General features: G+C 40.2%; 1 protein-coding gene across 1 annotated transcript; it reads right to left on the bottom strand.

Moving 5' to 3' along the window:
- Nucleotides 1-1,699: 1,699 nt before the first annotated feature.
- LOC104403986 (vitellogenin-2-like) lies at nucleotides 1,700-23,307 on the bottom strand. Its single transcript, XM_010012302.1, has 36 exons — nucleotides 23,268-23,307; nucleotides 23,137-23,157; nucleotides 22,878-23,029; nucleotides 21,382-21,633; nucleotides 20,674-20,835; nucleotides 20,423-20,571; nucleotides 19,781-19,931; nucleotides 19,502-19,659; nucleotides 19,251-19,416; nucleotides 18,213-18,338; nucleotides 17,680-17,898; nucleotides 17,068-17,285; nucleotides 16,812-16,909; nucleotides 16,392-16,516; nucleotides 16,180-16,281; nucleotides 15,419-15,538; nucleotides 15,144-15,333; nucleotides 13,458-13,551; nucleotides 13,164-13,349; nucleotides 12,493-12,637; nucleotides 12,149-12,371; nucleotides 11,884-12,059; nucleotides 10,997-11,509; nucleotides 10,781-10,891; nucleotides 10,235-10,285; nucleotides 9,217-9,306; nucleotides 7,958-8,170; nucleotides 7,723-7,865; nucleotides 7,181-7,319; nucleotides 6,528-6,663; nucleotides 5,918-6,104; nucleotides 5,510-5,601; nucleotides 4,774-4,871; nucleotides 3,852-4,011; nucleotides 2,669-2,830; nucleotides 1,700-1,818 (listed from the first exon to the last, which is right to left on the bottom strand). The coding sequence occupies exons 1-36, from the start codon at nucleotides 23,305-23,307 to the stop codon at nucleotides 1,700-1,702; spliced, it is 5,487 nt and encodes a 1,828-aa protein (XP_010010604.1).
- Between the last annotated feature and the right edge of the window lie 3,503 nt (nucleotides 23,308-26,810).

Here is a 26,810-nt window from a genome sequence, read left to right as displayed (position 1 = left end):
GCTCCAGCCTCGGCAGGCTGGGAGGAGAAGAGCGATGTGGGCCGGCCCCACTGGAGCTGAGAGGTCATGCAGAGCCCCCCTGGATCCCAGCTCTCAGGGGTCATGCAAAGCCCTGGCTTCTGCTGGATTCAGCCTCAGGGGCTACCTGGAATGTCTGTGCTTCCCATCACTGCTCCATGTGACTTCCAGGCAACCAGCAAACCCACCAACCCATCACTTTACTGCTGCTTGGTAGTGCCAAAAACACTGCCTGCTGTTAGCTCCCCATCACTTCACAGTGCAAGGTACCATGACAGCATTTAAACTGTATGTCAATGTATATTTATGCCTGTCTCTCAAAAATACTCCTTTTGGTACAAAGGACATTAACTTCCAAACTATAAAACTCACACCCAAACAATGAAACTCGCATCCACTGAAGGTACTAAAGGTGCTGGGGATAGCAGAATGACACGATTTTTACAGAATGCTCTCAAGTGTTTTCAAAAACTAGGCAGTGATTACCTCTTCACCCCGCATGGTCATAGGTAAGTGCCACTTCATTGCTTTCTACTGATTTTAAGAATGAAATAACTTGCTTCAATTTATTCTTTCTTTTCTTTTTTTTTCCCCAGTAATATACTATTCAGTAGGATCACATTCTGCTTTGCATTAACAGACTTCAATATAAAAAATTAATGTGTGTTCAGTCAGGAACTAAAATGGCTGGATGTGTGTGTATTAATTGGAAGAATAAGGATGAATAAACAGATAAACTTAAGAAAGTACAATACCATTTCTGTTGAAATTTGTGTAAAAATGATGAATTAAGCAAGCAGAAAACGTCTTGCAGCTCCACCTGGAATCCTTTGGGCTCACAGCAGATGAGCATGTTCCTCACAAGTACCTGGAAAGCCCTGCAGCAAGTGGGCAGGAGGCTGATGGTGGCCACAGCAATGGCTTATGCTGGGCATGGGGGCTGGGGCATATCACCCAAACTGCAAAGGTCTGGCTCTACTGTGGACCCTTTGGCAGGTGGTATATTTGGGTAACTCCACCACATCCTGTCCAAAGTCCCCTAATTTGCACTAGCTTCTGCATGTGGTACATCAGAAACATATGTCCTTGACTCTGAGAGCAGTCTTGTTCAGTGGCATGACATTCAGGCTTAGTCTCTGATCTTGCTGTTCCCAACGGCAGCACTGGCACACACGTAGTTATTGCAGAGCACCACAGCTGTGTGGCTGCTGCATCACACGGAAGTGAGCAGTTTCTGCTCTGAGTGCACAGGATCCCAGCACCAGGGAGGCAAGCACCGGGAGACACAAGCAGCAACCTGCTATGACAGCTACCCAACCCGTATCTGTGATGAGGCCTGACACGGACGCATGCCTCATGCACAGAAGGCAGCCACAGGCTCAAGAAGTCTATGAAATGGGGTTAAAGAGAAGCAACACAGACCTCTGCTTCCATAACCAGCGGAATAAGGAAGCCTTCATAATTTTTCCATGCATGGATTTATTACCAAATCAGATATTTATAGGAAATCATAACAGTTTCTACAATAATAAAGTTTAATACTTTAAATTACTTGGGAAGATTCCACACATCCTTAACACTTAATTTAGTATCTCTATTATTCTTTAAGATGAGTTTCGTTACACCACACAATAAAAATACTAAAGTGTTTCTGTTTTTTCCTTTGTTGCAATGTACAGCTTCACGCACTGCAGTCTTCGTTCTCACAAGAACATGCTATGTGTGCATCAATAGTGTCCTGAATATCTTCTGACTTCTGGTCGAACTTTGCCTGTTTGTCCGTCAGACTGGTAGCAGAATCTGATGGGGAACAAGAAATGCAAAGTAAACAGTCTACCTCAGAAGTCGTTTTGCAAGGTACAGTATTTACCATGCACTAGTCATTAATTACAGCAGGCTTGGCTTCTCCTCACTGGCTTACATATTTGTCTAAGTCACACAGACATGTTCCAGGAAACCCACTTAATTAATAAGCCAGTTCTACCTTCAAAACTACTACTTTCATGTAGAATTTTATTAATAACACATTTAGGAAAGGATATTATGGTCTTAACAGAAACTTGGAAAACAGACACAAACCTATCATCTATATAATCTGTATCTACTTTATCTAATCTCTTATAATCTACCATATACCTACAAAAAAAGTCATCCTCCTATATCGCCGCACCTGTGTGCAGGAATATTGTCCACACCTGCCCTTCTATTGCCTAAATCAGTTCAGTGAAATAGGATCACACCCAAAAGCAATGATATATAAAGATACACAAGGCAAGGATCCCTGTTTTGGGTTGCTGCACATAATCAGATGTGGCTGAATCCTCACAGGCTGCAACACACAGCTGTGCTGTTACCCTGACCTTGCCTTATTAGCAAAAAAGCACCATGACAGGGAGTTCAGTTTAGATTTTAAATTTTGGTATAATGAAAACCACGGTAAAATTACAACAGAAAAATGTCTCTCTCACTAAAGGAAGTTTTATATATTAATGAAAACAGGAAAAGGTCTTCAGTCATTATTGCAGTAAGTCTCTCCCTAGCTGTGAATATATTAGATTATTCATACATTTCAAGTTTAATAACTGAGTCAAGGCACAATCTATTAAGAAATCTGTGCAGCTCCTATTCAGTAGGATTTCTGTTGACTTACCTGCTGGGAGACAGTGGAAACCAACAGTGACAGGAGTAGTCTTGGTGGCAGAGCATCCTTTCCTACAGCGCAGCACCGGCTCTGTGGAATAGCACTTGGACTCTACACCCGCAAGCTGAATGGTCTTCTCAAGCTTCACAAATGAGCGTCGCAGTTTGCAGGCTGTAACATAATCACTGGTGGTAGTTTATGTGCTTACATTCAAAATCTTCAGATCTTCCCAGAAGGACCCATCTGCCAACACTGCCGATTTTCTCTATGAAAACTGTATTCTGACCATAAGTGAAGCAGCATAACTGACTTTGAAAAATGTTTATTATAAAGTACATTAGACTTTGTTTCTACAGGCTAATCTGGAAATAAACCAGTTGCATTTGAAATTAACTTTATGTAGCTCCATACTGAATTAGCTGATTTGAAAAGCTACAGAAAGTTAATAATGTACTTGTACGTGGACTTGCATGTGTAGCCATCTATAGCAAGTTTGATGCCCAGTGTCAGTGACCAAGACATAGAAGGATAACAGTTAATGCACAGCTAAACATATAGAAGCCAACTCCAGGGAGCGAGGAAGTCCTTCCAACCAGGACAAGTCTTCTTCACAAATGCAACGTGCTGGTTCTCCTCACAGCACTCCTGGCAGCTGTTGCATCAGCACCTCAGCTGACAGCATCAGCGCACCATAAGATCCTAATCTGCTCAAACACTTAAGAGACAGCTTTTTTATTTCAGCAGTATAATTAACTCCCTGGAACTGCTTATGCACTTGAATGCTTTGCTTGACGGGTTGCACTACTCCAAAAATCAGGTGGTCAGACATTACTAATCTTCATCTGATTTTTTGATGGGTCAAATGCTGGAAATTGATGTCTGGAAAATGCTGTTATGCTTAAATCAAAGCATTCCATGTGAGTTTATCCTCTTACATTTCTTTTCCTACTCTTCTAAAATACTTCAAAACCGAAACAAGATTTCAACTGACTGGAGTATTTTGGCTTGTTTGTTTAACTTGAGATTTCTTATTTCTTTATAAACTGGCAAATAATTTTAATACTTAATAATGAATTCTTTTAAAATTATTTTTGTTTCCAAAATGTTTATGGATTTAAAATTTTCTAAACAGATTCTACGTTTTCTAAACAACTGCAGTAATGTTATATTAAATTTATTAGAGCTTGCATACCTCCTGTACATGGCTTTTCTTCCAAAATCCAAGAATGTGCAAAGCTCACTGCATCTTTAGCTAGATATCCATTGGGCATCCGATATTCTTCTTCACATTCTGCATCATATTTCCCACATATTCCACACGTTTTCCCTGCCATCCACAGAGCAACTTGAATCTGTGAGAAAAAGAGTCAGAACCATTTCAAGTTTAAAGAAGTAACACCTGTGGAGCAGAATTTTGCTATGCAGTACAAGCTAATGCACAAACATTTAAAATCTCTTCGGTAAGAATTCAAAACATCTGACAGTCAGATGCCAAAGCCCTGTGGTGCTGCAGTGTCTTTAACTGTTACAGCCTTTGAAAACTACTGTGCCAGTCTAGTATGTTAAGCTATTAATATTCTAGACTATTAATAGGCTGAAGCTTCTGCTTGATGGAGGTTTTCATAGTATAGGTGATAGATCTAGTATGGTTTACTGATTTCTTACATTCCAGTTTCCCATTATTTTAGTGCAGCCTAATCTCTGTGAAAATGTATTCTGACCATAAGTGAAGCATTCATTCTTTACTTAAAGAAGGGCTTCATTTTTACTGATTTGAAGCACTGAACAGCTGTAAGAACAGTGGGCAGGAGCTGAAAACTCAACTTTACTGCAAATGCACTGCTGACTCAGCGTGTGTGCACTCACATGCCCATTTCCCAACACACACCTGTACTGCAAAAATAAGGTATTTTTGTTGATGAAAGATTCTCACTGCTCAGAAATAAAGAGCAGGACTGTGCAGTCCTGTAGTGTCATCTTCCCTTTGGGGGTTTTTTTTGGGCCTTGCACATATTTGGCTTTGCCACTATATACTCTTGCACTCATACATAAAGATTGAAGGGAATCTATGGAAATATCTCAACACACAAGCTTATGAATAGGAAGAAAGATACCCTGAATGTGTATCCATCAAAATACAATTTGTCAATGCCATAGGCTGGGGCAACAAGTACAAGCCCTTGCTTTTCACTGTAGATCCACAGAGGAGCACCTAGAAGAAAACAAAATTAAACAAAGCAAAACCAAAAGAGACCCAATTTAGCTTCTTTCAGAAAGAAAAAAGCAACTGTCATGTTTCTAAAATGTTATTTTCCTTGAAATTCCTCAATTTTTCTATTCAAGAAACAAAACATACAGAAAAACAATGTAAAAAAGTGTAAAAAACCCCTATAGAGATCAGGTGTTTGTAAAAAGCTGGAAAGCAATTTTAATGATCATAGATTTATTAATTTTTCTTTGGGTCAGTAACATATTCATATTTATTTCTAGAAATTATTAGAGCTGCCTATACCATCTGTATAGTTGTGCAGATGTACAAGGCCCTGAGTACGTTATATAGGAGTAAGAAAATACAGAGAACACCATGACTGTCATTGGAGCCATTTCTAGCACAATTATAACTTCCCAAGTACATAACAAATAGGACAGTGCTCAGCACTGGCAGTTGCTAATACAATTACTGTAAGATTTAGCCCAATTCAAATATTACAGCTCTACAGTCAGGAAATACCTGCATTGTATATAGTGACTGACTGCATAGCACAAAAATGAAACAAGGTCCTCCTTTACCTTTTTCTCTTTTTCCTAAAACATATGTGAAAATGAAACAACAGATGCTGCTTCACTTACCAGCAGATGAGTACGAAACATTTGTCGTGGGGCTTTCAATCCCATCTACCAGCAGTTTCACCTGTCCTCTCACAGGGCGCATGTCAATTTCACTGTTAACAAGAAGAGTGTTCATACCCTGTTTGTATCACATTCACATGCATACAGTGACAAAGGCATTTGCCTGCTCACTGAGTATCACTGGTCACAATATGAGCTCATTTCAACTACTTAAATTACAACAGGGGTATTCCTGTCACATAAGATGCAGCATAACATCATCAGCATCACATGGAAAGTAAATAAGGGAAGTGCTGAAATCCCATGGGCCACTAACCATAACAGTAAAGCTCAGATCTAAGCTCCTCTGATGTTGAATGTGGACAAAGTAGTCCCTCACACTCCCAGCATCAGGCAGGAGTTACTTACTGACTGCCAAGCTTGATGTTGATTGCTTTCAAGTCAATAGCTTCTTCAACAGTCCTCATCATCACCAGGAACTTAAGGTCAGCGCTGCAATCCTGAGCCAAGATGTGGTAGCAGTTTGCTGGCAATGTGTAGTTAAACCGAACTTCATTAAAGGTTGTTATCTTGTTATGGGAAACTGAGCAGCGAGCTGGTTAAATAAAATGCCAGTGAGTATTTGCTTTTCCATAAAAAGAAAGTCATGAAATAGAATATTTTATTTTTAATGCTATATTATTTTAGCTTTATATTTTTTTCCACTAGGTGATATTTTTGCATGGATTACAGGGGCTTTTGGCTACTAAGCACCCATAAATTCTAAAAAAGGCATGGAAAGTATGCCTTTCAGATAATAATTCAGAAAATAATTCCCAGAAAGTTTATGGTACCTTGCTCTCTGAAATGCTTATGATTTCTGTACTATATGCTAATATTCTTTCCCAGTAGAACCACCCTCACATTATTACAGCACATTTCCTAATTAACTGGAGACAATCCCAGAAAAATTCAGAAAATGCTCAAGTAATTCAGGGGACAGAGGATGTCATGCTTCTGAACCTGATTAGGCCCTGACCTTTCAAATTCTCGAGCACTGCAGAGGGGGCTTCAGCAAAGACGTCCCAGATGGGAGGCTGCAGCTCTGAAGCTGGTATCCTCGGACCAACAGGGAGTGACAGGGGAAGCCTCATGGCTTTTTCATAGAGGATCATCTGAAAAAGAATTCAAAAGCACACTCAAAACTTTGCCAGGTATTCACCGCAAACAGTTGAGATCAGCTTTTTCTCCTATTTGGAATTTTATTTCAATTTCTTCTACTTTGGTTGACAAATACTTTACATGAACACAACTCATCTGACTCACTGTCCATGAGTTTTTCTGCTTCTGCTTAGGGTTTTCTCTTACGGTATGGGTTGTCAGTCAGTTATTATTAGGGAGAAAATTAATTACTCCCCTTCAGAGGTGGTTAGGTGAACACTTATGGAGCTACTACAGATGGAAACACAAGTACCCACAACACTCTCCTTTTCCACGAACAAAATAATTCTATAAATATTCTTGGATGTAATATAAGAAGGTTGAAAAAACCAAATGTTGTTTTCATCATTTGCACCCAAACTGATGCTTACTTAACTTTTCTTTCTCAGAATTGATCCACTGTAATAAAAATGCAACAGTCTCACTTTTCTACTAGGAAAAAATAGGAAAGTGATAATATTTTTCAATTACATCAGGAAGCTTGACAACAACATCACACGTCCTTGGAGAAGTTAGAGCCACGATCACCCTGGCTTGTCGAGAAGGATTCTTGTCTGTTTTTTCAGAGAAGCCCAACATAAAAGCAGCCCCAGGAACAAACTTGTAAAACCTTAAAAAATTTAAATCAGAAAGATCTGGTGAAATAGAGAAGCAAAAAACAGCACACATCCCAACCAGGTTGTCTCACATCTGTGAGTAAGTAGCATAGGAAGTCTTCAGGATAATTGGTGAGGTCCCCATGACCACTCTCTGCTTTACTTATCAAGTCTTCAGTGAAAGGAAGGATCTGTTCCTCAGTTTTCAGCAACTATGCCTTGTATAAAGACTGGTGTACATTACAGTAGCATGGCTATGATCTCCCACTCAGCTTTTATGTCTAAATGCAGTATTCAGACAGATCAAAGAATAAATTAATAGCAAATACTTTAACCACTAGATCCTCGTGAGTGGGTGCTGATTTTTGCCAGCTGATCAATACAGCAGGTGAGTGTCATTAAAGACTAAACCCTCACCATTCTGCTATGGATCTGACACTTGAAGGAACTTTAGGCCAGTCCACTTTCACTTGTGCAGCAGGGTGGGCAGCAAACCGCCCAGTTACCAGCTCAGTCGAAATCTTGTAGTCCTGGCAATTCCAGCCCCATTTCAGGAAAGCCTATAATGGAGAGAGAAGCGGTCCATATTTAAATGCATGAAACGGTTTTCCTATAATGCATACAGCTGTTTATAACTATTTTTGAGCCTTACCACTGCCTTGTGAGCATTGAGGACTGAAGCATCAGCACAGAGCTTCCACTTGCTTGAATCTGTGAGGTTTGACACAAATACCTGCACCCGGGGCCTGTCGGAGTCAATATCAGCATATACCACAAGCTGGAGGCCTCCTATCTTTTCATCATTACGAATGCCATGAAGAAAAACAGCTAATATTGGTATTTTAACATCTCCCAGAAACTTAGGCTAAGGAGGAAGAGGAGAAAGTATGCAAAGAATAGAATTATTAAAGAATTAACTGTGGAACATCTTAGATGCAATATCTAGATGGATAAATGAAAAATAAGCAACTGAGTTACAAATATGCACCAGCATATGTACCACACACAAATACATGCCTATAATACATATGTCTTTAATGTGCATGGCTCATTTTATATGTGCCAAAATTTCTGTCATTTCCCAAGCTACAGTTCATACTGTGGAAATATTCATATCATTATGTTACAGTAATGACTATATGATTCAGGCTTCATATATTCACCTGTGAAAGAAAGAAAGTGGTTCAATTTAACTAACAACATTGGGTGTCAGCTGTATTCATCACTCATTCTCACAACAATAACCTCCCTCAGCTGGTGTCCTCCTTTTTATCTGTCTGGCTGGTCTGTTGGCTTTCACCTCCCACTCCAGCTGTGAGTTCTGTGGGACAGGAAGGTTTTGTGTTTGCACAGCACCTTAGCACAAAATAGAATCCTCCAGAACGTTGTCTTCCACATCAAGAACCTCCCCCCTTGACAGCAGGGCCTTAAGCATGCTGTGACCTGTAATTCCTCTACTCCATTGTAAGACTTCATCACTTTGCTCAGCGAGCAAGCCTGCATGCATCAGGCTGGGTGGTAGTGAGGAGCCAAAGTGCTACATGTCACTTCTGGAGCATGTCTTCCACTGAGGCTCTTAGCCTTGGCCTCCACCACCATCCTTGCACTGGCACTGCAGTACCTCAACTTCCCTCCTTGTTGCAGAGGTCACAGGATCAGTCTCTGCAGCTGCTGTTGGCTAGGAGTCCCATGAGGGAAGGATTGTGGTGCAAGTAAGAAGGATCCTCACCTCAATGCTGAGAAAGTGCATATAGGAACTATGATGCGTGTCTCACTGTTAACTGATAGCTGAGATTTGAGTGGTTGTTATGTCTCTTTTCCCATTATCCTAGCTGTACAATTACTGCAAGCACAAGACCACTCTGCCACTCTTCCAAGCTGTGAGAATCCCCTAAAAATGATGCAACTCACCCGGGAAGCAGCTCGAGATGAGGCATGACTGGGTCTGGTAGAGGCGTATGCGCTGCTAAGTCGGTCAGCTGGGAGTTTCCTTTTGGGGAACTGCAAGAAGAAAACACATTGTGCTCTAGAGGGTAACTTAAAAGCATGCTTGAAGAAATTGCACTAGGCAGTGCTGCAGAATACTCTCTGTCCTGGCACTTGGTGTTGGTACACTTGCGTTCCAACCCTGAACAGCTCAATGACTTGCAATATGCTTTGTACTGCTTAGTACATGTGGTCTAACTGAAAAATCTTCTCACACCTCTGAAATATATCTCACCCTTCAGAAGAGACATATAAGGAATGTGTCCAGATGAGAATTCCTTGTGTCAAAAAACAATGACCGGAGGGAGTCAAACCGAACCAGACTCTGGATTCAGTATGAAAGATTAGAACTGATTCATTTTGTTTGTGGAAGGGCCTGATCAACTGGAAAACACACTGAATGGACCAACCGAGTGGAAAGGATCAACTGAATGGACACACACAGCTGAACTTTCTACTTTTTTGAGAAACACTACTATCAAGTATACTGCTTCTGGCTGGCTCACACCATAGTAAGAACCTTCTAAAGTACCCTAAAATAAGGTATCCTCCCACGTTTGCCAACATCACTATGCTGGTGTGAATCAACAGTGATTTCAGCCCAAGAAACAAAGGGATCAAAGCCAGGTGAATGACCCAGGCTCTGCTGGTAGTATCTTTGTTCCTCCAAAGTGTGCATCCCCAGTCCCTTGTACTGCTTTGATAGAGTTTTGCATCTAGTTTGCGGAGCCACAAATGGCATCATATGGAGAACATAAAGGAGAACATAGGTCTCTGTCTTTATGCATCTTAGAAGAACCACCATGGTTGATTTGGTGTTCTAAATGTTATCAGTACTGTAATTTTCCTCAAGAAAGACAACAAGTTGCCTCTAAGGTTTCCATTTGACTCATGACAGATTCCATACTTCCATACTTAATTTACTGTGGAAAGAAAATCTCACCTCTTGTCTATGCGCTGATCTAAAGCGATACAGATAAATCTCATCATCTTCCTTTGAAAATAAAAGAAGAAAAAAAAATGAAACAAGATGATGAAAAGTCTCAGAAGCAAAGAAATGCTGCAATTACATTGAAATCTGAGCACTGGGAATTAAGTAAGGATTTTACTAATTATCATTCTTACATAGTTCTGTATGCTTAGTCATAAGCACATAATGCTAGACTTCAAGTAGTTTATATAAAACTATTTGTTCCTACTGCAAAATTCAGACAGACACATGCAATATATATTCACAGAAAGTAGTGAATTAGCAAAAGATGGTTCTCTGCCTATAGTAAAATTTTCACAAATTTGTGGAAACTTTTGAGATGTACTGAACTAGACATCTGAGCAAATGATGGCAGGTGTGTTTGCAGAATAAATATTGCAATTTTATGTTGCTAAAATTTACTGTGTCGATTCATAATTTTGTGATTTAGGCAAAGCCAGCTGCCATCAGGGACATGATTCACAAACATTAGCAGCATCAATTTACTAGCAAAGTTACCCATATTCTGGAGTATCTGCTGCTGCTGCCACCTTCCAGATGTCCTGAATGATGCCTATGGCTATGATGACGTGATGACTTGCTGCTGCTGCTGCTGCTGCTACTGCCGTTCAGATACCTTGAGTGGCTATGGTGACTCGATGACTTGCTGCTGCTGCTGCTCCTCCTCCTACTGCTGCTGCTCCTACTTCTACTACTACTGCTACTGCTCCTACTACTGCTACTACTTCTACTACTACTACTGCTACTCTTGCTGCTGCTGCTACTGCTACTGCTCTTGCTGCTGCTACTCTTGCTGCTGCTGCTGCTACTCTTGCTGCTGCTGCTACTACTCTTGCTGCTGCTGCTACTGCTCTTGCTGCTACTACTACTGCTCTTGCTGCTGCTACTACTGCTCTTGCTTCTGCTACTACTGCTGCTACTACTCTTGCTGCCGCTGCTCTTGCTGCTGCTCTTGCTGCTGCTCTTGCCACTGCTGCTACTCTTGCCACTGCTGCTCTTGCTACTTGCATCTTTGTTTCTTGCTTGCTTTACATCATCATTCTCATCTTCATCCACAGCCTTTTTACGATCAGGAGAAGCAGCAGATGATGAGGAAGAAGAGACAGTTGAGGAGGCAGAAGATGAGCTGGAGGGATTTTTTGCCTTTAGGTCTCTCCCAAGCTCTGTTAGCATAGTGTTTCCTTTCTTTGAAGGTTGCTTCTTCTGGTGTCGTGTTTTATTTGCAACCTGCAGAAACAGTTCAAAGAGAAGTGCAAGAGGTATGATACATCTGGTTCTGTACTTGCAAAGTAAAACTTCTCCAGGCCTCAGACAAGCTGCTCACATCGGCCTTTCAAGGAACAACTTCCCTGCCTCACTCGCTGCAGAAGCTGCAGAACTCCCTTAGATCCACTCTGCCCAGTTGAAATCTAGCCCAGCACAGAGGACCAGCCCTAGCTGGATGCCCCCGTAGCATCGATCAGATGTGGCATTGGCTGACAGGCCTGGCACTGGCACCTTTCAAACTAACCTTTTACACAGCAGCTTTCCACACTGAACTTCAAATTCCTGGCTTCATCTATGGGAAAATATTCCCCTCTCCCATGCTCAAGTCCTCTTACCTTGAACACCTTTTCAATGCCTAGAATCTTCTTCAGTTTAGCTTGAATGTCCTCATATGGAGGTGATTCATCCTCTTCCTCAGAATCTGAGTTTACCACGTGAATTATTTTGGAAGCTGCTCTGGATCCTGCCTGAATCTCCACTTGAATTTTGTCAATATCAGCATCTGTTCGAACTACACACCAATTGCACACATTAGAAGGTATACTGCTTCAAACAGCACTGACAAACCTAAGATGGCAAGGCTTGTGCTCAATATTGTACCTGGCAGCAAGACTATTTTAGCTTCGTGTTCTCCAATTAATCTGTGCAAATATGTATTTTTTAGGAAGCTGGCATCTCGTGACCTTCTGGAAAAGCAGAGCTGACAACCAAGACGATACAGTTTGATGCAAATATCCCATTTATAAGTTTTTCTTCCTGTGCCATGGTGAAGATCCTCTTGAGAGCTATAGACATGTTTCCTTGGCATGCTGTCAGCTCCTTGCTGCATTGGAGATGAGAATGTGAATACCATTGGGAGCATACCATTGGCAAGAGTAATACTGCAGCTATGTGCATCACGGAGAGGGTAAATGTTATGATATAAGCAAAAAGGAACAGGTTACCATTGTGAAAGCTTCTCTGGAAGCTCTCTCTGATGGTTTGAAAGGCTCTTCCACAATATTTGATGAAGCATCTTCTGGGAGAATTGAGGTCCTCTTTTCAACACCTAGCTCTCCTATATTTCTTGATACAGCAAAAGCCTTATGTCTGTTGAGATATGTGCAAAAAATGGTAAATTATTCTGACCTCTTGTCTTTAGATTAGATGAAATACATCCCTGTCAGTCTCATGCAACAGCACAGAGATATGTTGTTTGAACATGGAAATTGTATATGCAACTATAAGTATATATGTTTTTGAAGACAAATAAGAGTTCATGACAAATATCAGTTTCTTGTATTACAGGAAATTTTCAAAATCTGGATGAATTTAAACATACTTCCAAAACATTACAGACATTCATTTAAAAATAAAAATTAACCCCTCTAAGAGGGAATAAAATAATCAACAAAAATAAACCCACATGATAATAAGCAAATGAAAATAAAAATTTGTTTTTTTGACTTTTTGACTTTTAACTCCTCTATTTCTCTTCCTTACTCTTTATCCCAAAAGTTCTGCTACACACTGAAAAGTCACTCTGTTTATCTAGAAAACTCTGTAGGACGACAGTGAATAGCAAACTTGGTAAGGTTTCAGCAACAGGAAGTATTCTGAAGTAAGGCTACCATACCTTCCAGCCACTATCTCGGTTTCCTCATGGCATGGATTTGTTTCGATCTTAATGTTTTTCTGTTTCACGTCTATCTTGGCATCAAACTTGGCTGGCACTCTTGCCACGACCTTGCCTTGAATTTCAACAGCATGTTGAAAGTATTCTGTGTTGACACCCATTGTTGCGACTGTATGTACATATAAGCTGAAACAGAGTGAAGCGGTCAGGTGTAAGAAAGGTGTTCCTTTCAACATGTGGTTCTGCCTTTTCATAGGACTCTATCATGTTTAAAGCCTTAGAAACCCTCCATACCTTGGGCTTATGTCTGCCCGAATCTGCACGGTGGATTCAAGCAACTGGGAAGGTCTAAAATCTCCAGTTAAAGGTGGGGTTATCTTTCCATCAACTGCAAATGACAGAATAACATTTAAACATGATAAAAGGTTATGATGCAACACACTGAAAGTGGAAATAAAAATACAGGAATAAAAAAAAAAAAGAGCTGACCCAAACTGAAAGTTTGTTAATCAGTGTAACATTAAAATTCCAGAAATGCAAGGAGCCAGAAGACCGAGGAACGGTGAGCAACCAGGCTAAACAAACCCTGCTCTCCAATCTCTACTCATATCAGCTGTGAACATCTTTCTTGTACTGCAGACACAAAACTGGATATTGAAATCCAGATGCAGACTCAGATGTGCTAAATAGAGGGGAAGAATAATTTTCATGCTAGCTCTGCTCTTGCTGTTTTAGCCGATAGTGCAGTTGGCCTTCATCACCACAAGAGCACACTGCTGATTCAATTATACTAGCTTGTCCTCCAGGCCTCCACAGCCCTTTTCTGCAAAGCTGCTTTGTCTGGGTGATGCCCAGCCTATACACTTGCATGGATTGCTTCATCCCAGGTGAAGGACTTTGCATTGCCTTTGCTGAATTTCGTCATACATTTGTCAGGCCATCGCCTCCAGTCTGCCAGAGACCCCTGGGGTGGCAGCCTGACCCTCCAGTGCAGTGACTGCTCCCACCAATTCAGTGTCATCATTGATACAGATTTGCTGAGGGAGCCTGCTTTTCCAAAGTTCAGATTGTTGAAAGAGACAATGAACAAGTACTAAGAAGCTTGTCATGAGTAACATTGCTCACAATACGCCGACACTTAGACTTTCATCTGTTGACTACTCTTGGAGGATCAGCAATCCAGACAGCCTTCACTCACTTTGTAACCCATCCATCAAATCCATAACTTCCCAACTTGGCTACAAGGATGTTATTTACCCCAAAATAAATAAATAAAAACATCCACAAAACAAGGGGCAGGTGTTCGAAGCTGTTATTAAAACAAACTAACAAACCAAACACCAAGAGCAGTGAAGAGTGGGCATATACAAGACTTCTATGTAAAGACACTCCTCATGTGGTGTCAGCAGAAGCAAGGGTCAGTTTTGCCTAAATTAAAAGTCTGCTGCACACCAAACAGTATGATCACTGAATTAATTTCTTGGTAAGTATTTGTACTTGCACATTTATTCTTTTAAAACAGAGCTCACTGTCTCTTTTCACAAGTCCTCTTCTCTTCATGCCTTCTCTAACATGACTGGTAGTTCCCTTTTGATTGTCTTCTGTTTTTTCCTCTGTTTAAATTGCCATTGAATCCTGCTTAGCCTGTGTGTGCATCTCTCGGGAGCCACCTCCTTCTGGCATGCCTACCACAGCCCCCCAGACAGCTCTTGTTTTTTCTGCCTTTGAACACTGTGATCTTTCTCTCTGGTTTCCTAGATTCCCACCTCACCTTCTCCGTCTCCAACCCATCCAAAGACGAGGCAGAAACCATCTGTGTCCAGCCTCTCTTCAAACAACTTCACTACTTCCTCTCCACTACAAAAATTAGTTCTTTTTCTGACTTCCTGGTTTCCTGCTTCTTTCTCCAGCCCACCTTGGCCTGTCCCTCTCAGCCCCTGCTCAGAGCTCACACGGCTGATCTTGTACTTCCCAACTCACTGCTGGCTGCTGCACGTGCCAGAGCAGTCGTGTATGACCCGTACTCCAGCGGCAGGCCAGTGCAGGTAGGAACGATGTAGCGCAGCTCTCCCAGCCACACCGGCTGTGTCCACTGTCCTGCAATGCCACTGCGGATTTGGGCGGTGATTTTCTTTATCACTGCGTTCCTGTCAGCAGGTTCTAGCACAGCCTGCAGTAAAAGAGAGATCCAAGAGGTTGGGATAGAAAGTACAACGATGTCAAATCTTGTAAAGAGAAGTAGGGGTTCCTGATACCTTCATAATCTGATGCAGGACTTCCTTATTGATGTTGACATACGCCAGCTCTTGGCCAAATAATTTCAAATAGGCTGATATCAAGGGGGTTTCTGCTGGCAGCTCTTTCCATCCCAGCAGCTGGGGAACAGATAAAGAAACAAGCAAACTTCCTCAATGCAACACTTAACAAATGGTAATTCAGCAAGGTGATCAAACCCATTACTGACCAAGCTGCAATCTTCCATTGCTGCCGGCATTTTTTCGCTATTTTGTGAGTAGCACAGGCTCACTAATTCAGAATTACCCCTCTCCTCGAGATGCTTATGAATAATAGCCTTTTGTGTATTCTGATGCAATGGCATTTACACAGAAGATCTGGGCCATTACTACCACTAAATCCAGTTTGAAAGCACAGCAACAAATCACCTTTTCTCCTGAATACAAAGGTCTGTTCTTGTAAGAGAACAGGGGAAAGCCTGCCAGACGTGAAATACACACTGTGCTGCGATGCCTGCCTCCCCTGTCTCCTCCCATGCTCCTTGTGCAGCCGTACATAGGTGGGGCAGAGGCTGGGCCAGAGTGAGAATTTGCAGAAGCTATTGCAAACATCACAGGAGTGATGTCCCCAGCAGTCCTGCTGCAGATCTGTCTTTCACAGAAACACTTGAGCTGACTGCTAGGCAGGTATTTACTTTCTGGGACAGGGCTTAACCGATATGAGAAGCCTCACTAAATACTGCTTCATATAATATACACATTGCATTACGGAAAATACCTACAGCTTTTCCAATCTCCTTTATCTTTTTGTATGCAGGATATTCAGCAAACGGGATATTCCACTTTGTGATGACATCTGTGAGGCCTTCCACACGGACACCAGCCTACCAAAACATAACAAGAAAGAGCTGTCTGAAACTTACTTACATAGATGAAACTTTGTGGTCAATTTTAATTTTAATTTGCCTTATTAATAATTTAGGTAAATATTTACCTCCACCAAATCAGCCACTGACCCTGCAGCATATGCTATCAGCTTGGAAATTATTGCTGATGGGAACATTGTTCCTGGGCTGTTCATAACAAAGACATCTGCAGCAGCACCAACTTTATAGTTATCTATGGCAAAAGTAAAGAAAAGACATCTTTTTTTTCTAACCACTCTGTTTATCATTCAGGATCATATTTCTGCATCTTTTTCCATTGCCAACTCTGATATATCATTAAATAAATTTTAACTTTTTAGGCCCAAATTAATAAATGGCTACTCATGTGCTTTCAAATATGTAACTGCCACATTTAATTCAGTATCTTACTGAAATGCAGAATTATGTATTTCTCTAAGGACTTAATGTCTCTTAAGAATGGGTTTCTGAAATGAAAGTTTCCTGGTCACTGAAATGCTTTTACTCACCAAAGTAATCATCAATACGCACGACTTTGCTATACCGATAGCTCAGCCTGTCCAGTTTGGGCGCCAGCAGCTTAAGGGCAATATTGCAAGCTGAAGATCTAAACAAAATGGGAAAGGTAATAATATCCAAAAATAAGATGCATCCCGTCAGAATATGAACTGAATTCAGTTTATCAGCACATGCAGTGCTCACCAAAAAGAACATAATAGAACTTACTATTTGCAGATTGCCCTCTTTGTTCCTGTACCTACTTACATGTTGTACAAGTACGGCAGTCTGCTCTTCGACAAAGCCTTCATGTGGGAGTACACGAAACTGGCCACTTGCAAACTGCTCTCCTTCATTGCCACATTAGCTATTGTTGTTATTAAAGGAAGGGCAGGCCTTGTCTCAAAGATAATAGCACAAGCCATCATTCGCACTTCGGGGGGAAGCGACTGGTCTGCAAGGATCTGGATGAGATATCCCTGCACCTGCAGAGAGAAAACAGTGACTGGAATTACCAATAGCTGAGACTTTTTTTGCAGAATGGATCCACACATAACCCTCAAGAAATATGGGAGAGAGGGTCATTATCCCTGCAGAAAGATTTCCTGATCTTTTTTACTGCATGGTTCCACATCACTTTAAGACAACTGAAGGGACCATGGAAGAACAGCCCCATGGAGAAGGGCTGACACTGAATTTGAAATAGCAGAAAACATTTGCTTAAATATAAAACTGTACTGTGTTGGTCTTAAAAATAATAGTTATAGGTTTTTTTTAACCATGCTGAATCCACGCACATGATACCATTAAATTCATTACCCTGACAGTATATATTCTCTAATTCACTTACTAAAGAAATCCCTGGCACATCCTACTTACTGTTTTGGGGTCCTTCCAAGCTATTTTTCTCAAAGCCATTATGGCATCAATCTGAATGTGGATGGGGATGTCAGAAGCACTGGATGCAGATATGGGAAGGAACTTCTGGATGCGCTTGATGCTGGCTGGTTCTCCCACGTTGCCAATGCATTTCAGAGCTAATTTCATTTTGTCTTCGCGGCCCCTGCTGATCGCTTCATCTGCCAGGTCATGGATGGGCTATAGACACAGCACAGTTCACTCTTCATAATATATAGATTATCCACAGTGTTCTCCTTCCCCCTTTATCACAATAAAGCAACTGGATTAAACTCAGTGATGGCTTTTGTCAGGATTTTACCTTATGATGTGAAAACTGTTTTCAGTGATGAAGCTAATTAATTAATTAATTATTTGCCCTTGTTTGGAAGGAGACCTTTGAAATGTGTATTTGTAAGCCCAATTGCTATTTTCATACTGTAGCTTAAAAGATTTAAGCTAATGTAATGAACATTACTAAGCTATTAAGAACAACCTAACAAAAAGCCGCCTACCTGAAGAGCTTCTTTAGGACAAGATGAGGCCTGAGAACAGTACTTATTGACCACAGAACTGTATCCCAAGCAGGCAACTTGCTGAAGCACGGGACTTTTCTGGATTCGAGAACTGGTTATTAAATCCTGTGGGGGAAAAAAGGGGAAAAAATATAATTTGCTATTTAATATGGTGCTTCACATAGCTTTTAGAGCAGGAAAATCATCAGAGCTTATCTAAGGGGAGCAATTTCACAATTATTATTGTTCATATCCAAACAAATTAAATCAGATTGTAGACATTATATTTGCAAGCTTCACTTAGAAGCTTAATTCTCCACTAGTTTCAATGTATACTATAGGTTTTTCAAAGCACCATTTTGATTTTCCTCAACTGAGCATATCACTGAAAATACAAAGATTATGGGTAAACATCAATGTATAAATGAAATATCCTTAGAACAATGGGCAACTCCATTATATAAATGGACATGATATATATAATGGAGATGGACAGATTATATTAATGATGCATTCTCACATCATATAATTTTTTCCTATTTAAGAAAATTAATTTTGGCTAGAGGTGGCAAAATCCAGTTCAGAATACATGATTCATTATTGTATCAAAATAGTTGATGTTTTCACTACTTTCGCTTGCAGCACTTTCCAGTTCATAGGAATAGTTTGCAATTAAAAGAGCTATTCAAGTGACATAACACGCAGATCACCATTTGTTTCAGAGGTGATTGAAGTGGACAAAGTTTAGTCTGTAGAAGGCATGCTGTGATCCCAGCAAACTGAAATGGGAGTTACTCTCTGAAGCTGCTGAAGCTGTTATGGGAAAAAGACTTGTGTATCCATGTGTCAAATTGAAGACACAAAACTGAACTCCCCATTCATATGTAATGCCAAAAGAAATCCATGGCTCAACATTTGCATGAAATTAGTGTACATGAGAGGAGTATCCAGTCTCTAATGTACAGAATAATCAAAGGCTGTCAGCAGTTATCATTCCTGTTATGATCAGATAGTAAAAATTCACACAGGTTTACTCACTGCTGCTATTGGAATAGTGTTTTCATCAGCTTTCACGAAATGGAGAGCAAAAGAAACACTTAGAAGGGTCTGAATGTAGTTAAGGTCATCGTTGCGAATTCTGGTCTTAATGAATTTTAGTGCTTCTGCAGTGCCTGTTGCAGAAACTGCACTCAGCAGCCATCGCCTGCAAGCAGGTTAAAAATCCTTAATGTTAGCTCTTGATTCTCCAAAAATGGAAAAGTTTCTTGTAAGTTGATGCAATGAAATACCTGTAGCGGGGTTTATCTGAAAATTGCCTCCAGACGGATTCAAGACTATCAGCGCTTGCTACCCGGCAGAGCTGGACGAGCTCCAAGAATCTGTATGGAACATCATCATGGAAATCTTGTTGGTTGTTCTGGACTATGTGTTGCAGTGTTTCTACTACCTGTTACAAAACATGAAAGAGAGAGGGCATATGTAATTAAATCCTTTGGAATTTATGATCATTACTCTTCTATTAATTTTTTCAATTAGGAAAGCAATTTGAAGACCTAAAAATACTATACCCGTTGTTCGGGGTTCTTCATCTTGATCAGCTGCAGTGGCATCTGTGGCAGTGCTGAGGGGAAGTCGTAACGAAGGCCTCCATAGCTCTGCATGGAAACATCTGGGGTGCTCCCTCTTTCACTTCTCACTTCAAGCAAGGTGAGTTGTTGTCTGTCAAGAGACAAGTGTCATGGAGGAATGAATTAGCTCTCTTCCTCCATCTGCCTTGGCTGTTTGTTGGTTCAGCGATACTGTGATGGTATCAGTTTTACTTTTTAATAATTTTTCTTATCATAGTAAAATCTTACAGTTTGCTAATGGACAAAGCCTCTCAATTAGAATGAAATAGTTCTGTAATCAATGATCTTATTTCTACATGCACCATCTTCCTCCTGACACTATAAATGAGCCCTTTTTCAGGACAGAGTAGTAAAGTTGCATTCTTATGGTATAAGCAAGCAAAAGAGTTTTTCTCCTTTTCTTCTCAGCAGGGCACAAATAAAGAATGGTTCACTGAATTTTTAGGAGTGTGGAAACCCCAAGTATGGGTATTCACAGCTTCACCCAACTGCTGTGGAACGCAATTCTCATTTCACTTCCACTGGGGGTGAAAAGGACTGCCAGAATTTTCACTCTATGAAGCAAGCCCATGTCCCGCCTACCTTGCTTCCATGACAGCAACACCGGTAGGTTCACTGAACGGTGAGATCTGATAGACCTGCTGTGACACCACTTCTGTGATCAGGGTACCACTGTCTGACTGCTTCAGTTTGTAGGAGAAAGCCGCAGTCCCTTTTATGAGCCTTGCTTTCTGGAGAAGGAGGACAGAGAGATCCAAAGAGTGAACAGGAGCAGAATGGCCAGACTAGTAGGAAGATCTACTTGTAGGAAGATCTTTTCCTGTCTCACATACCATCACGTCAACAGGACAAGGATAGATGTAAGCCATTCCAACACTCTTGGTCACTTTTTCCTGGCAATTATTTTGGTCTACAGTTTTGGTAACAGAGACTCGGCCATTCCTCCTGTCTTCCTGGATGATGTACCTTGTATGGCAAACACCTCCAATTCCAGCCTGGCAGATCAAAAAAGACAATGAGACTTCCCAGTATTTCACCAGCATTTCACTGTGTGAGAAGTTTTACTGAACAAAGATTCTGAAGGAGCAGTATGAGGGTAAGGACCTACTGAACTGTCTTAATTACATTTTGAAACCTTTAACCATTATGCACATTTAATCCTATTGAACTAAACAATAAATATATGAAAAATACTCAGTCAGGGGATGGAGTTTAAAATGAAAAAGTAATCAATTATTTAATATCAACAATGAGCAAGTAAAACGGATCAAGTACCTGTATCAAGGAAGCCATATAACAAATACTTTCATAGCTAATCGTTCCTTTTTCTTGAAAGAACTGTATGTTAAGTCTTAAAAAGAATCCAGCCCTGATACTTTGCTCAACACATATACAAATATTTTCTTCTGTGTGAGTGAATATTGTCCTTTTTTTGATGATGAACATTTGAAAGTAGATGCAAATGAATAGAAACTTCTAGAAAGAGCACCTTAAGAGAACACATCCATTCAGTAAAGTAGTTTTAGAACAGAAAAACAAACCTCTTGCAATTCGTACACATTCTGTGACTTTTTAATGGTTATCTGTATCATGTTCAGTATTCCTCTCACTATGTTAATACACGTAGTGGGGCAGTCTTCTGGGCCATAAATGTTTCCAATCCGTCCGCTATCGTATTCAAACTTGAAGGGCCGAGTAAAACATGAAGAAACCACCTGGGTGATTTTGGAAGATCGAGTAAATGGGTCCCTGGGCCAGATGCCATTGTATTCCTCAAATTGTGGAGAGCGGATCTGGGAGGAAATTAAGAGAAGATACATAAGTGAATAAAATTACTTTGGTACTAAATATGCAAATGGATTGGAGGAAATTAACATAATCACCAGTTATATACTCTTTCCTTCCAAATGTAGGCTTAGGAATTCATACAACAGTGTATTCTTTTGTCTCTTGCTTACACTATTATAAAACCAGTACAAACCCTGTGGGATCAGCAGTGGTATTTCATCTTACAGAAGCAGTTGACATATAGCTATTATCTCATAGGGACCTTTTAAATGTTTTACTTGCACTAACTCTACAGAGGGAAAGGCTAATTCAAAAAGTAATTTAAAAATTTCAATTCAAATTCTCCTTTTCAGCATTAAAATAAACATTTTGCCTTAGGCAAAATTTAGTACTTAAAAAATTTATGTCATTCTAAATGTAAAAAAAAAAAAAAGTTTTAGAATGTTTCATTTTGCAAATATTTTTATTTTTTTACTAAGCTGGTTGCAATGCATAGCCCATAATTTTGACACCTTGCCCTCATCAGTGAAAGATCTACCACACAACTACAACTAGCTCTGTCACTGAACTCAGTGCCCAGAAAAGAAGCTTTGATTTGTAACTAAATTAAACTGACAAATTAAAGTATTTTTCTGAAACTTACTTATTTCAGATGGGTCAGGTCCTACCTCTATTGATGTTGGCAGAGGCATGATTGCACACGTACAGATCTCTCACTGCATTATCTAAACATTACATGTTATTACATGCTCCTTTTTGATGCTTTTCATTTTTAAATCTTCCATCATTTATCACTTCTTATTTTTGGCTTGTATCACTTTTTAAGTCTACATTTAGTAATTGCCTGTATGACAATAACTCAGCATACTTGAGTCTGGCTTCCCACAGAAATTGGAAATGTGTGTTGAGACTAGAATCAAATCTTAAACACAGAGCAGGCCTGAGTGCTTTGAGTTAGAAACAGTGATTTTCTAGCAGAACCCCTGATTTTGGCACCTCTATTTCCATCACAAAGTCTTGAGGAACATCTGCTACGAACAATTTCCACAATAAACACTGGTAAGTGACTGGATGCTAAGTCACTTGTCACTCCTGAGACTTTAGCTTGAGATCATTCCCTGGCATCTACAGCACTAAGGCTTTAGTTGTATTTCCAACAGCTTTCCTAAACCACAGATTAACCAGATGCAATTATAACTGCGATTTATAGTCTACTGTTGCATAGTACATTTGGAAGTAGACACAGTACCTTGAGGAGGTAAGTGCTCTCTGACAGCCCACTGATCTCTAGTTTGCTGCTCAAGCGCACGCCAACTTTGGCTAACCCTTTTTCTTGAAGCCCATTTAACACCCAGCCTTCATAGCTGTACAAGTGGCTCTTTCTGCTACTGAATGCAGGGTCTGTGGGGAAACAAGAACCATTTTTCACAATACTTGCAAGCATGTTCTAGTAAGTAGAAATTACAACAAAGTCACCAAAAGAAGGCCATAGAAGAAAATCTACTTACCAATGTCAAGCTTCTGACTACCTGGAAAAAGAGACAGAAAACAGATGAGTAACATTCAGTCTAGATCAAATTGTTGCCATCAAACTTAAGGAAATTTTGGGAAAAAGAGATGAAGGGCTGTTTAGGCTTACCTACAAGGGTGAGCACTAGCGCAAGTATGATTCCCTTCATAGTGAAGGTGAATGGGGCTCTGCTGGACATGGTGAGACTTTTATGGAAGAAAGCTCATGAACACGTGGCTGGGTTCTGCTGAATTCTCAAGTTTTTTATCAGTTTATGTAAACACTTCTCTTCTTGCAATCATACTTTCTCTTCAGATGGAATAATAGAAATCAAGTCATACCTTGGCATCTCACTGGTTTTCTCATATAAACCCTTTGCTAGATTGTTTAAAAGTTTCTACTTATCCCAGTAAAGCAATTTTACTAGGTTGTTTACAATAAATTTGTAACAAACACATTTCTTAATTTCCTAGATTGTGTCACCAGCTGGCTGCTGGTATTTGGTCCAGTCACAGATCAGGTTGGTTTTGTCCAGGTTATGCTGACCTGGCGTCTGACCCAAACTGTTATCTCACTGATAGTGGCCCAATTAACAAAGTAGCATCAGTGTCACATGCATTAAGGGTGTCCTTTCTCTTCACTCAGTAGTGGTTTACAGTCACCCCTGTAGACAGGAGACAAGGATAGCTAAACCTTTGCTATTCTTATATTCATATGTGCACCAAAGCAGATTTAGCATCCTGCTGACAACCTGTATATATGGAAAAAATATGTATATTTATTGAAAAAAAAACCAAACCCAGGGGATCAGTGTGCCCTTTCAGCTCTGGTCACACTGACCAGGAATACTTTTAAATGAACAAAGATTTCAAAAGCAATCTGTAAATATTGTATCTTCCAAGGTAAATGACAACTAAACATGAACAATGAAAAGCTGCAGAGAGTCTCAGCAGGGAAGCAGGGGGAATAGGAGTGCAAGTCAGCTAGATCCTTTACATTTCCTAAGAAGCCAAATACAAAATGGAGCCAAGCACCTGAACAAGTGCCAGACATAAGCAGGCAGCCATCACCAATTTACATTGACAGCCCAGGAACACATTCACACAAACGTTCTGTTTTAGAAATGTCAGGGGCATGGAGGCAAGTGGAGGTGCTCAAAACACACATGCCATTTTTGTGTATGGTAATTCACTGATAATCAAAATAAATCAAGAAGCGAGTTCTGGTCAATCCCCCAAAAACATTATGCAGTCTTCCAAATGGGCTCAGTGGTAACTGCATTGGTGGCAGGGGGAAAGGCGGCAAGAAAAACACACAGAGGCTTCTGAGTTGGTGGGTATTTCTGGAGGGGTGACTTCAAGCCATGCAATAAACTGTAGGCTTCAAGTCACACAAAAAAAACCCATGAATCCAATTCCAATTCAACATCTGCAACATACCGTTTCCTCAGTCATTTTATTCTGCTTCCACAATACATGTTTGTAAAATGAAGTACTTAAGCATGACTCAAGGCAAACACTATTTTAATGACCACAAATGAACATTTATTTTCTATTCCAGCAGTTTCTATAGTCTCCCCCTAGCAACTGCTCTTCCTTTCAAACAGATTTCATCATAAGCCTATATGGGGTTGTGCAACCTTTCTATTGAGAACTGCAGAAGGCCAAGTGTTTGAAGGGATATTATCAAGAAATAACTCCTTTTTAATGATTATCAATTTATTATGTCTCAGGTGACAAACCTTATGATTTTGGCAAGCTCTTCCATATAGTTGTAACTTTTTTCATTGAACATTTTGTTAAAACAAACTTACCTATTACACACTCCAGTTAGTTACGTCTTGTACAAGTCAAAACTTAAAGGAACATGAGTACTGCACCAGTCTGAAAACTACAACAAATTGCAGACTGTGGGATTTTTATTATTTATTTTAATTACATTGCAACTGTGAACATCAGAGGTCAGAGATAGTGTCTGACAGCAAAAAGTAAATCATCTGATGGACTGAACATTGCTTTGGAGATCAGTTTTTGGATGCAACTGGATCAACCTTTCATATTTTGTCATCTACTTTTCTCACAAGTTAGATGGAGGGTAGTGGAAGGGATGAAAGTAAAAGATGTCTTCCTTGTCTTCACACACAAAAGCTTAGTAGTAACTGCAAATTATAAAAATAAAAAAGCAGCACACAGAGTAGCTAAGGTAACTCAACATACACATATACTTCTATTTTCCTCTCAAGAACTACCTGCTTAAATTGATGTATCTTGGGGATGTATTACTTACCTTGGCCTGGATGAAGCGTACATAGAATAAACCGTGAGAAAAAGCTAGGATATGGTTGGTGTTCTTTCCATACACATGGGAATATTTTTGTCCTTCTGCAGATCTGCAGAAGCTGGTGGAAGCAGTTCTTCAAATCAGGAGGAGGGCTGTTTTGTAGGAAGAAAGTTTTAACTGTGGTATTTATGGTAAAAGCACTCTCTCATCATGTAGACTGAAAAAGCAGCAATGCATATTATATTTAAAGATGTTGTGACATAAAATATGGTGGTTTAAGAGAAACCACTCATCTTTCCAATGTCATGCATAGGTAGCTGACAATAGCCGCATCCCATCAGTCACTGGTAGTCAGTACTTCTTGTTCCTTCTGAAGTAGGTCATTTGCTCTATTATCTCAAATGTGCACCTGTGTGCAGTAACACACCTGTACAACATTCCTGCAAGCAGTGAATTCCCTTTGCTCTTCCACCTTCTCTAAGTAAGAAAAATCCCAAGGTTGTTTCCATCACAGTGAAGTACTGTAGTGTCACCACACTACCAACCAGACCACCTGTGGGGTTCAGACCTTTATGAGCAGTAACTTCAGATTTAAAAGCTTCCTGATCACTGCATATAGAGCAATTCAAAAAACTCAAGGCATGTTTTTGTACTTTATAGGGACAGGACTATAGACAGAATCTATACCCCTGGCTCCCAGACCAAGTCTGAGCAGGCAGCTCAGGGCTCAACTGCATGCACACACTTAGCACCATTGATTCTTCCATGAAGGCATTTAAACCGTTTTCCACTTCTAGAAGACGGGTTACATTAAAAAAAGGCAATTAATAAGCCTTTTTTTACTAATAATTCAACAGACACAAAATAGGTAAATTATTTTGTTTGTCAAAGGCATTATCCTAAAACTTACTGAAGAAAACCTGTCCAGTAAGAGTCCAACTAAACTGAATGCCTCTGAGTGTCCCAACACTGCACCAAAGAGCATATGGTAATACCTCAGAGCAGCAGCAGCCCCTAGTGGCATGCCGATACTGTCTCAACTATGGATTTACAGTCCTGGAATAACCTACCAGGTTGAAAGAAAGAATCCTACACATAAATACCATCAATATACTAAGTTTTCCACATTACATCTTTAAATACATTTTTTGAGTATGTAAATTTATTCGTCCACAACTAAAATTCAGGCAAGAGCTGTCCAGCACATTGTGGGGAAGGTATAAGCCCAACAGTAACTATACACTGCTAAACCCTTTCAGCAGATGACATTGCTATGATCTCCCATTTATTGAGGAGGAACTGGAGAACTAAAACAAGAAATACAACATTTGCATCATCTTTCCAACCTGACTACCTCTGCAGCAGAAAGCTGTCCAAGAACATTATATACAC

Source organism: Nestor notabilis, unplaced genomic scaffold (genome assembly GCF_000696875.1).
Source record: "Nestor notabilis isolate BGI_N333 unplaced genomic scaffold, ASM69687v1 scaffold25103, whole genome shotgun sequence".
NCBI classification, from domain to species: Eukaryota; Metazoa; Chordata; class Aves; order Psittaciformes; family Psittacidae; genus Nestor; species Nestor notabilis.
This window is presented reverse-complemented; position numbering and strand designations above follow the sequence as displayed.

What these genes read in the sequence shown, in the direction of transcription:
- LOC104403986 (XM_010012302.1), bottom strand. Translation starts at nt 23,307, where the DNA reads ATGAAGGGAATCATACTTGCGCTAGTGCTCACCCTTGTAG. An exon ending in GCGTATTGATGATTACTTTG is followed by an intron (nt 16,517 to 16,811) that starts GTGAGTAAAAGC and finishes CTTTTGCCATAG; the next exon opens with ATAACTATAAAGTTGGTGCT. An exon ending in CATCTCGAGCTGCTTCCCGG is followed by an intron (nt 8,171 to 9,216) that starts GTGAGTTGCATC and finishes CTTCCTCCTTAG; the next exon opens with CCTAAGTTTCTGGGAGATGT.